Source organism: Myotis brandtii, unplaced genomic scaffold, assembly GCF_000412655.1.
Source record: "Myotis brandtii unplaced genomic scaffold, ASM41265v1 scaffold179, whole genome shotgun sequence".
Taxonomy (NCBI): Eukaryota; Metazoa; Chordata; class Mammalia; order Chiroptera; family Vespertilionidae; genus Myotis; species Myotis brandtii.
In genome coordinates, this window is record NW_005356635.1 from 5,306,408 (window position 1) to 5,318,413 (window position 12,006).

At 37.7% G+C, this 12,006-nt stretch overlaps 1 protein-coding gene across 5 annotated transcripts in view; it reads right to left on the reverse strand.

Moving 5' to 3' along the window:
- RNF13 (ring finger protein 13) overlaps positions 1 to 12,006 on the reverse strand; it is a 190,432-nt gene that overhangs the window by 28,481 nt on the left and 149,945 nt on the right. For all 5 annotated transcript variants that reach the window (XM_014537443.1, XM_014537440.1, XM_014537444.1 and 2 more), the window contains one exon: positions 5,515 to 5,608. In XM_014537443.1, the coding sequence (XP_014392929.1) occupies positions 5,515 to 5,608 (94 nt within the window). The remainder of the gene's footprint in view (positions 1 to 5,514; positions 5,609 to 12,006) is intronic.

Consider the following 12,006-nt stretch of genomic DNA (forward strand, 5'->3'; position numbering starts at 1 on the left):
GGGTTTATTTATCTTCTATAATTGAAACTTTGTTGCCTTGAGTGGAGCTCAGAGCCGGCCGCGGCAGGTGGGAAGCTTGGCTTCCTCCATCACTGGAGCAACCAAGCCTCCTGCTCACTCCAGCTCTGTGGCTGCCGGCCTCCATCTTGGTTGGGTTAATTTGCATATAGTGGCTCTGACTGGCTGGCGGGCGTGGCTTAAGGTGTAGCGAAGGTACGGTCAATTTGCATGTTTGTATTTTATTAGTGTAGATAGATACTCAATGAAGAATCAATACCACTGTGTCTCAAACTCTTCTGAAAGAATCAAATAGGAAGAAATACTCCCAAACTCATTCAATGAAGCCAGCATTACCCTGACATCAAAAGAATGAGATTGGACCTATATATAAACATCAACTCAAAATAGATTAAATATTTAAACATAATTCCTAAAACTATTAAACTGCTAGAAGAAAATGTAGGGGAACAGCTTCAGGTCACTGGATTGGCAGTGATACCTTGGGTATGACACCAAAAGCATAGGCAGCTATATAAAGAGTAGATAAAATAAAAACCTAACAATTATACCAAACTTCAAACTTCTGCATGTCAAGGGAAACAATTAGAATGAAAAGGCAACCTATGAATGAAAGAAAATAACTGCAAATCTAATAAGGAATTAATACCCAAAATATATATATGGAATTTCTACAACTCAACAATTAAAAACTGGGTAAAGAACCTGAATAGACATTTCTCCAAAGAAAATATACAAATGGCTAATAAGCACATGAAAAGATACTCAGGCCCTAGCTGGTTTGGCTCAATGGATAGAGCATCAGCCTGAAGACTGAAGGGTCCCGGGTTCGATTTCGGTCAAGGGCACGTACCTCAGTTTCAGGCTTGATCCCAGCCGTTCTCACATCTATGTTTCTCTCTCTGTCTGTCTCTCTCCCTCCCTTACACTCTCTCTAAAAAATAAAAAAAATCAATGGAGCTTAGCTGGCGTGGCACAGTGGTTGAGCGTCAATCTATGAACCAGGAGGTCACAATTTGATTCCTAGTCAGGGCATATGCCTGGGTTGTGGGCTGGATTCCCAGTGTGGGGCGTTTCTCTCTCTGTTTCTCTCTCTCTCTCTTTCTCTCTCTCTCTCTCTCTCTCTCTCTCTCTCTCTCTCTCTCTCTCTCTCTCTCTCGTCAGGGCTTGGGCCAGGGAGGAGCCTGCAACAGAGGTACGTGCCCTTGACTGGAATCGAACCTTCAGGACCCTTCAGTCCACAGGCTGACGCTCTATCCACTGCGACAAACCGACTAGGGCTAAAATATAAACTTTAAACACCTTAACTGGACCCCATCTTACAGAATCAATTCAGGTGGATTAACTACCCAAAGATGAAAGGCAAAACTATAAAGCTTTCAGAAGATAATATAATATTTCTATGATCTTGGGCTAGGAAGGAAGTTCTTTTAAAACATGCAAAAATACCACCATAAAGATGAGAACTTTAGTCCTGTGAAAAAAATAAGCCATAAACAAGAAGACAGTTAAAATTAGTAAAGAACTTATTTACCACATACCACAACTCTGGGGTGGGGGTTGTGGGAATATATAAAGAATTCCTCCCTACATATGAAAAAGAGGGGGAGGGGATAACCTTACAGAAAAATGACATGAAAGGTAATTCATGAAAGTGAAAACCTAACTGGTAAATAAAAAATTAAAAAAAAAACAGGTACTTAACCTCATTGGCAAGGAGAAAAATGTAAATTAAAACTATGACATATCTTTATAAACTGATGCCTTTTACTAAAATTTAAGAATGTATCAGTACAAAATAGTAGTAAGTATGTGATACAACAGGAACTCCTATACTCTGTGGGTGGGAGTATAAATTGGTAACATCATTACTTTGGAAATGATTTTGCGCTATCTAATAAAATTGAAGATAGGTATATCCTATGATCCAGCTAATCTACTTCTAGGTATATACCCTAAAGAAATTCATGCTCATATAAACCAGAATGTAAAAAATGTTCTTAAAAGTGTGGTCTGTAATAGCCCTAAACTCAAAACAAAACAAAAAAATAATTGTTAATAGTAAAATGGATAAATAAATTAATATATTTATACAATGGAATGAAAGCGCGTGAACTGTACAAATACATGCTATAAAGTAGATTAATTTCACCAAAAATATCTGTTACTAAAAGAGATAAAACAAATGCAATTCAAAAAAAGGGAAGAGTAAATCATACTGTTTTGATTGCATATTGTTTTTGGAATGCATGCATAGATAGTAAAACTTAAGAGAAAAGTAATGAATGATTATCATAAGCCAGGAGAGTAATTACTTCCCACATGAGGAAAAAAGGATAACGATCTAGAAGGGGACACAGTCACTTCTGGGGTGCTAGTACCATTCTATTTCTTGAACTGGATGGTTCCCGAAATATATGTCATATACTTTTCTGAATATGTTATACTTTACATTGTTTTTTAAAAGAATGGATGGTAAGAATAAACACCGCTCCATACAGATAAACATGGCTAGAGAAAAGTCAGTTATGCTGATTGGTTCATAACCAAGAACCTTAAAGAAGGTTCAGGCTGCCAGGCAACCATATTATATTTCCCTAGTCCCGTGGTCGGCAAACTGCGGCTCGTGAGCCACATGTGGCTCTTTGGCCCCTTGAGTGTGGCTCTTCCTAAGCCTTAGGAGTACCCTAATTAAGTTAATAACAATGTACCTACCTATATAGTTTAAGTTTAAAAAATTTGGCTCTCAAAAGAAATTTCAATCATTGTACTGTTGATATTTGGCTCTGTTGACTAATGAGTTTGCCGACCACTGCCCTAGTGGTTTATAGGGAAGGGACTGATGGTTCCCTGGGAAGTGTAAAGTTGCACTTCCTGGTGAAGTGCCCAGATGACGATGATTACCATGTCTGCCCCCCACGTTGCTCCTTTTCTATTAGTAACATTAGCTAGCTAATTACAAGGGTAACAACCTTTCTGTGTACAGGATGATGCTCCAACCAACTCTCTCCTAGAAGAAATTATACCTTTTCGTTATTAAACCTCCAACATCTCCTGTCCTATCCTCACCTTCAGTCTATGGTTGTGTTTCCTACCTCACTGGGAAGTATGGAAGTAAAGAACACTTCTACACACTCGCCACCATAAATACCCATCTACCAGGATTTTGTACCCACATATTTTGCCGTTCCTTAGCTCAGTTCTCTAAGGCCAATCCACGTATTTGTGCACCAGATCCTATCCTTTCTTCCTTTCTCAGAGACATTATAGCCACTCACCCATCTGTCACCTTCATCATCAATTTATTTCAGCAAACATGCTGTTATTTCTTGACCCAACTTCTCCCACCAGCTACTGCCCCATTTCTTTGTCCCCTTTGTAGTTAATTTTCTTAAAATTATCTATCTGTAGTTACTGTCTCCAATCCCTCTCCTCCCATTTCCTCTTAAACCCACCAAAATCAGGTTTTGGCCTGACCACTGTCAAAACTGCTCACTTAAGATAATCATAACCTCTAATGATCAATTGTCACGCTCATGTTCCTTATGTGTCAGGAGCATTTGACATGTGACATAGGTTACCACTCCTTGCTCCTTGATAGATTTACATCACTTGGTTTTGGTAAAACCATTCTCTTCTGCTTTTTCCTTAGTATAACTGGTTACTCCTTTTCAGTTTCCACTGCTGATCTCATTTTTTTTTTTTAATATGGAACGCTTCATAAATTTGCGTGTCATCCTTGCCCATGGGCCATGCTAATCTTCTTTGTATCATTCCAATTTTAGTATATATGCTGCTTGAAGCGAGCACCTGATCTTGCTTTTTAATTAATGTTGGGATAGCCCAATATATGTTTGGTATTCTTCTGTCAATCTATACTCAATCTCTTGGCAATCTCATCTACTCTCATGATTTAAATACATCTTTATACCAATATTTTCAGTTCAGACACCTCTCTTAAACTCCAGACTCATTTATAATGTCTAGTAGACATTTGAAATTCCATGTCCAAAACTATTTTGTACTTTTTCCCTCAAAACCTGCTCTACCATTTATTAACCACCTTTATTTCTCTTTAGGGTAATCTCATCCTTCCTGTTACTGAGACCAAAAAATCTGGAGTCATCCTTGTTTCCTCTCCCAACATCAGTAAATCCAGTGTATTCCATCTGCTAAATATAACCAGAATTTAAGATTTTTTCACCTCCTCAACTGCTACCCCATAGTCCAAACCACATTATATCTCACTTGGATTACTAAAGGAGCCTCCTATCTGGTCTCTCTGCTTATACTCTTAAGCCCGCTACATGCTATACTTAACATAGCAGCGGAAAGATCCTTTTAAGGTTTAATTTGGATCTCATCTTTCCTCTGTTTCAAATTCTTCAGTGGTTACTCATCTTACTCAGAGGAAAAGCATAGCATCTTACTTACTATGCATGCCCTAGCCCAGGACAACATCAACATCATTTTTTTTCTGAGGTAAGAAAACACAAAAGTAAACACACAATATGGAGCCTAAAAAAGTGATTCCTAAAGCCAGTCCTCAAACTACTTCTGGTCCATGAACAGCTTTTATTTAATCTTCACTGTGTGATAACAGTGCAGTGCATTTTTATAAATGTCTCTTTTTTTAAACATTTGCTTTTTTCTATGTTTTGTTGTTAAATTTTATATTTTTCATAAAATAATGGTTATTATAAATGGGAGGTTTTTAAAACATTTCATTACTTAAAAAATAAAAATCTGGCAGAACTAAGTTTTAATGACTTTTTTTCTATTTCTCCTTTCTACTCTCTATACATTTTCTTCGCTGAATTAAATAACAGAACATTTGTACTGGTATATGAAATTGAAAAGTCTGGGAACTGCTAGCCAAAAGGATTTAACAAGCACATACCTACACTGAAAGCCCACTAAAGCACAGGTAGGAGAAGCTATATTGGTTAGAGTATTAGACCCACACCCCTCTCCAGCTCTGTCAGTACTAGCTGTGTGACATTAGTTTTTTGCCTCTCTGACCCTCTAGTTCTTTATAATACCCATTATAGTATCCATTTCAGAGAAATGTGAAAATTGAATGAGATGATACATTTAAAACATAATGATACCCAATAGCTACCTATGTGTTTACTTAATGCAGTGTTAATGCAGTGGTATATGGTGGGAGAGAGAATGGGAAGGAGGTCAGTGGGAGCAGGCCACCCTAGCACAGAGAAGGATTTTATCCACTGATGTTTAGAACTACTAGCACATGATGATAATAAAAAGCATTTGGTAAGTTTCACTACTGCTTTTAAGTTCTCTGCAGACAATGTACCCTACTTGCCTTCATGAGGATATACCACAGCAAAAGAACATCTCCCACATCCACTCATTCATTATTGAGGGTTAGGCACAGTGTATGGCAAGGACTAAAAAGTAGTATTAAGAGTATGATCACCATGTACTCTTAAATAAACTGAGGGTAATTATTTAGAAAATAAAAATATTCACCTTTTTTGAATTTATGTATAGGGAGTTTCTTAAGTTGATCTTTATGAAGTCTGTTTCTTCTAGCTCTATGTCTATCCTGGAAAAATTTTGTGATCTAAAAATAAAAGGGAAGACAAGGCATCAGATATTAAACATGCAAATAGAAAATGGCCATTAAAATAACAAATGTCTTTTAAATTTCTGGATATCTGCTGGAAATAAATTCAATTTACTTAAATCCTAATGGCAGAATTAATTAAAGCATTAAACTATATTAGTAATTAATTATTCCATTAAATTTACTTTGAATTTTTATTCATTGACCTAAATTATCTTTAATTTACTCTGACAAAAACATTATAAATAACATATGTTTGTTTGAAAAAATACAAATTATAAACTATATGTTACAAAGAAGATCAAAAGAATGGGAGGGTTGAAATTCCTATAATTATAAACTAAAAAATTTTTCAAAAATACACTTGTTAGTCACTACACTTTCAGTCCTAGAAGAAAAATACAGAACACCCCTAATACAAATATTCAGAAATGCTAGATAACATGCAAAGATTTTTAACTATAAATTAATATGCTTGCAATAATAAAAAGGAAGTTCACAGGGCTTGAACCAAATGCCAAAAGCAACATCCATAAAATAAAATTTTGACAAATTTAACTACATCAATGTGAAGGACTTCTGTCCTCAACACTGTTAAAAGATAAAAGATAAGACACAGACTGGGGGAGAATATTTGCAAACTGTATATCTGATAAGGATTAGTATCCAGAATATAAAAAGAACTCAAAACTCAATAAGAAAACAAGCAACCCAATAGAAAAAAAATGAGCACAATATTTGAATAAACACTTCACCACAGAAGATCTAAAGAGGGCATATAATCACTTGAAGAAATGCTCAACAAATTACTCCATAGGAAACTAAAATTCAAATCACAAATACCACTATACACCTATTAGAATGACTAAAATTAGAAAGACTGACTATACCAAGTATTGGCAAGGAAGCAGAGACACTTGCACTCTGGTATACTAATGGTAGACTGTAAAATGGCACCACCATGTTGAAAAATAGTTTGGTGATTTCTCATAAATTTAAACACACATTTACCATTTGACCCAATCATCCCTCTCCTATTTACATTCACCCAAATAGCATATAGCCACATGACAATTTGAATACAAAAGTCCATGTCCAAATGTTCATGTCAGCTTTATTTGTAAGAGCCAAAAATTATGAACCCAAATATCCATCAATAGGTAAATAGATAAACAAAACTGTAGTATATACATACAATGGAAGATAACTCGGCTATAAAAAGAAATGAATAATCAATGTACTCAATAACATATATGACTATCAAAATAATTCTGAAAGAAAGAAGGCAGACACAAAAGATTACATAATTTATTATTCCATGTATATAAAATTGTAGAAAATCTAAAAGCAGATCTGTGGTTGACTAAGGTTGGAGGTGAGTAGGACATGAAATTGGAAGAGGTTAGAGGGAGGATTACCAAGGAGCATGAGAAAACTTTTTGAACTGATCAATAAATCTTGCTTGTGGTGGTGGTTTCACAGATATACCTATGTCAAAACTTGCCAAATTATAAATTTAAATGTGTGAGGTTTATTATATGTCAATCATACATCAGTAAATGCTTAAAAAAAATTACCAGTGACCACGAAGACTATAATGTAAGCTTTCAACCAGTAGCAGAAACAGAGAGATGAGAGAGAGAGAGAGACAGAGACAGAGAGAATGAGAATAAATAAAAATTGGGTAACCCAAATTTATAGAGAAGAAAAAAAAACAATAAAAATTAAACAATAGAAATTAGTCCAATAATATATAATACATGATTATATATTATTCATAAAATGAAAATGGATTAAATTCACCAGTGTTTTAAAAGAGTGCATCATAGTATATAAAGAAAAAGTGACACCATATGCTATTAACTCATTAAGACAAAAATAAAGGTAGAGATTAAAGATGGTGGCAGAGTAAGTGGATACAGCACAGACATGCTCCCCAGAACAAACTGGAATTACAACTAAAATATAGAAAAACTTCCTGAATAATCAATGGAAGACTCAAGGGGGAAAAAATGATACCTGAGGACCGAAAGTGGAGACCACATAGACTCTGGTAGGAGGGGAGGAAGGGTGAAAAGTCTGGCCAGGCACCTACAGACAGCAACTGAAGTCCCAGAGAGAGATCTCAGCTGTTGCCACTGAGAACTCTGGGATCTAATCCACAAGCTGGACCCCCAGCAGAGAGTACCACAACTGAGAAGGGTACCCACATAACATCTGGCTATGAAAAGCAGTGGGTTGCTGTTTACCAAGGAGTGACAGCTGAAAATTCAGACACCCTCTTAAAGGACCAACACACAAAGTTCCCTATGGAGCCACCTACCTTGTGCTCTGGCAGAGGGAGGACAGAGTGGATTGGAGCTATGTGAGCAGAAGCCAGACACCCCAGTTTCCTGTGCTGAGTCATTCCCTCATGCAGCAGAGAGCATCTTTCCCATAAAGACATTTGCTTTCCCTGAGGGGAAGACAGTTGACCCACCCTATTGGAAAACACCTTGCCCTGAGGCCACTTAAGAGACTAAAACTAACAATTAGCCTCCAGGCAGAAGCAACTGCCCCACTCTGTTGAAAAAAACTCCCACCACATCTGAGGATGATTGCCTGGGGGCAATTCAAGATGGAATCCTATCATTTTGTAGGCAGAGTGAGTCTCTGGAGAATTTTATTCCTTGACTGATCTAATTAGTCAGAAACAGCATTTGACAATATCTTGCACTAGATATTGAAAGGCATAGAGTAGTGGTCAGCAAACTGCGGCTCGCGAGACACATGTGGCTCTTTGGCCCCTTGAGTGTGGCTCTTCCACAAAATACCGACTTCTGCGCATGGGCCACGAAGTTTCAATCACACTGTACATGTGCGCCCGCATGTGGTATTTTGTGGAAGAGCCATGCTATTAACTCATTAAGACAAAAATAAAGGTAGAGATTAAAGATGGTGGCAGAGTAAGTGGATACAGCACAGACATGCTCCCCAGAACAAACTGGAATTACAACTAAAATATAGAAAAACTTCCTGAATAATCAATGGAAGACTCAAGGGGGAAAAAATGATACCTGAGGACCGAAAGTGGAGACCACATAGACTCTGGTAGGAGGGGAGGAAGGGTGAAAAGTCTGGCCAGGCACCTACAGACAGCAACTGAAGTCCCAGAGAGAGATCTCAGCTGTTGCCACTGAGAACTCTGGGATCTAATCCACAAGCTGGACCCCCAGCAGAGAGTACCACAACTGAGAAGGGTACCCACATAACATCTGGCTATGAAAAGCAGTGGGTTGCTGTTTACCAAGGAGTGACAGCTGAAAATTCAGACACCCTCTTAAAGGACCAACACACAAAGTTCCCTATGGAGCCACCTACCTTGTGCTCTGGCAGAGGGAGGACAGAGTGGATTGGAGCTATGTGAGCAGAAGCCAGACACCCCAGTTTCCTGTGCTGAGTCATTCCCTCATGCAGCAGAGAGCATCTTTCCCATAAAGACATTTGCTTTCCCTGAGGGGAAGACAGTTGACCCACCCTATTGGAAAACACCTTGCCCTGAGGCCACTTAAGAGACTAAAACTAACAATTAGCCTCCAGGCAGAAGCAACTGCCCCACCCTGTTGAAAAAAACTCCCACCACATCTGAGGATGATTGCCTGGGGGCAATTCAAGATGGAATCCTATCATTTTGTAGGCAGAGTGAGTCTCTGGAGAATTTTATTCCTTGACTGATCTAATTAGTCAGAAACAGCATTTGACAATATCTTGCACTAGATATTGAAAGGCATAGAGTAGTGGTCAGCAAACTGCGGCTCGCGAGACACATGTGGCTCTTTGGCCCCTTGAGTGTGGCTCTTCCACAAAATACCGACTTCTGCGCATGGGCCACGAAGTTTCAATCACACTGTACATGTGCGCCCGCATGTGGTATTTTGTGGAAGAGCCACACTCAAAGGGCCAAAGAGCCACATGTGGCTCGTGAGCCGCAGTTTGCCGACCACTGGCATAGAGGATCTACCTAATACATAGTCAGAAACACAAACAGGCAGCCAAAATGAGGAGACAAAGAAAACCCCCAAATGAAAGAACAAGAGAATTCCCTAGAAGAAGAGATAAATGAAACAGAGATAAGAAATTTATCTGAAACAGAGTTCAGAGTAAAGATGGTAAAGATGCTCAAAAGCATAAAAAAAGATATAGTAACTATGAAAAAAGAACAGCCAGAAATAAAGAATGACATAACACAAATAAAGAACACAATGGAAGTAATACACAACAGATTAGGGAAAGCTGAGGATCGAATCAGTGAATTAGAAGATAAGGTTGAAAAAAATCAACCAGAGAACCAAAAAGAAAAAAGCAATTAAAAAAACAGAATGACAGCTTAAGGGACCTGTGGGACAATGTGAAAGGTAACAATATTAGAATAGTAGGTGTGCCAGAAGAGGCAGAAAGGGAGAAAAGGATAGAGAACGTGTTTGAAGAAATAATGGTAGAAAACTTCTCTACTCCAGAGAAGAAAAAAGTCACAGAGTTCAGGAGGCACAGAGAACCCCAAGCAAGAAGAACCCAAGCCCAGACACATCATAATTAAAATGCCAAAAGTTAAAGACAAAGAGAGAATCATAAAGGCAGCAAGAGAAAAGCAAACTGTTACCTACAAAGTAGCTCCCATAAGGCTGACACCGGATTTCTCATCAGAAACTCTACAGGCCAGAAGGGAATGGCATGAAATCCTCAAGGTAATGGAAAACAAGGAACTGAGATCAAGATTACTATATCCAGCAAGGCTATCATTCAAAATAGATGGTCAAATAAAGAGCTTTCCAGACAAAAAGAGGCTAAAGGAGTACATCACCAGTAAGCCAGCATTACAAGAAATGCTAAAGGGACTACTGCAATGAGAAGAAAAAAAGAGGGAAACCTAGGCATACAGAAAAAAAAATGTCAATAATACATAAGTACCTGTCAATAATAACCCTAAATGTAAATGGATTAAATGCTCCAATCAAAAGGCATAGAGTAGCTGAATGAATACAAAAACATGACCCAACTATATGTTGTCTAAAAGAGACCCACCTCACAACTAAAGACTCACAGGATGAGAGTGAAGGGATGGGAAAAATTTTTCCATGCAAATGAAACAGAAAAAAAAAGCTGGAGTAGCAATACTCATATCTGACAAAATAGACTTCAAAATGAAGGCCATCACAAGAGACAACAAAGGTCACTACATAATACTAAAGGAATCGATCCAAAAAGAGGATATAACTGTGGTAAACATATATGCACCCAATATAGGAGCACCTAAATAAATAAACTTTTAGAGGACTTTAAGGGAGAGGTCAACAACAATACAGTCATAGTAGGGGACTTTAACATTCTGCTGACTTCACTGGACAGATCTTCCAGACAAAAACTTAACAAGGAAACAGTGACTCTAAAGGCTACACTAGATCAGACGGATTTAATTGACATTTATAGAACATGTTAACTCAAAGCAACAGAATATACATTCTTCTCAAGTGCGCATGGATCATTCACAAAGATAGATCACATGTTAGGACTCAAAACAAGTCTCTGAAAGTTCAAGATGATTAAAATCATATCAAGCATCTTCTCAAATCACAGTGGAGTGAATTTAGAAATCAACTATAGTAAAAACACCCCACGAGTTTTACCAAACATTCAAGGAAGAACTAAAACCTATCCTCCTCAGACTATTCCAAAAAATTCAAGAGGAAGGAGCACTTCCAAGCTCATCCTATGAAGCTAGCATCACCTTAATACCAAAACCAGATAAAGACAACACAATGAAAGAGAATTACCAATATCCCTCATGAACATAGATGGCAAAATCTTCAACAAAATTCTAGCAAATCAGAACCAGCAGTACATCAGAAAGGTCATACACCATGATCAAGTAGGTTTTATCCTGGGGATGCAAGGATGGTACAATATCCGCAAATCAATAAACATGATACATCACATAAATGAGAGAGAAAAATCACAGTCATATCGATTGATGCAGAAAAAGCATTTGACAAAATCCAGCACCCTTTCCTAATAAAAACTTTCAGCAAGGTGGGAATAGAAGGATCATACCTCAACATAATAAAAGCCATATATGACAAACCCACAGCCAACACTGTACTCAATGGGCAAAAACTAAAACCATTTCCCCTAAGATCAGGAACAAGACAGGGATGCCCACTCTCACCACTCCTATTCGATATAGTACTGGAGGTACTAGTCATTGCGAATAGACAAGAAGAAGAAATAAAAGGCATCTAAATTGGAAAAGAAGAAGTAAAACTGTCCTTATTCGCAGATGACATGATACTGTACATAGAAAACCCTAAAGACTCCATCAAAAAGTATTAGACTTAATAAATGAATTCAGCAATGTAGCA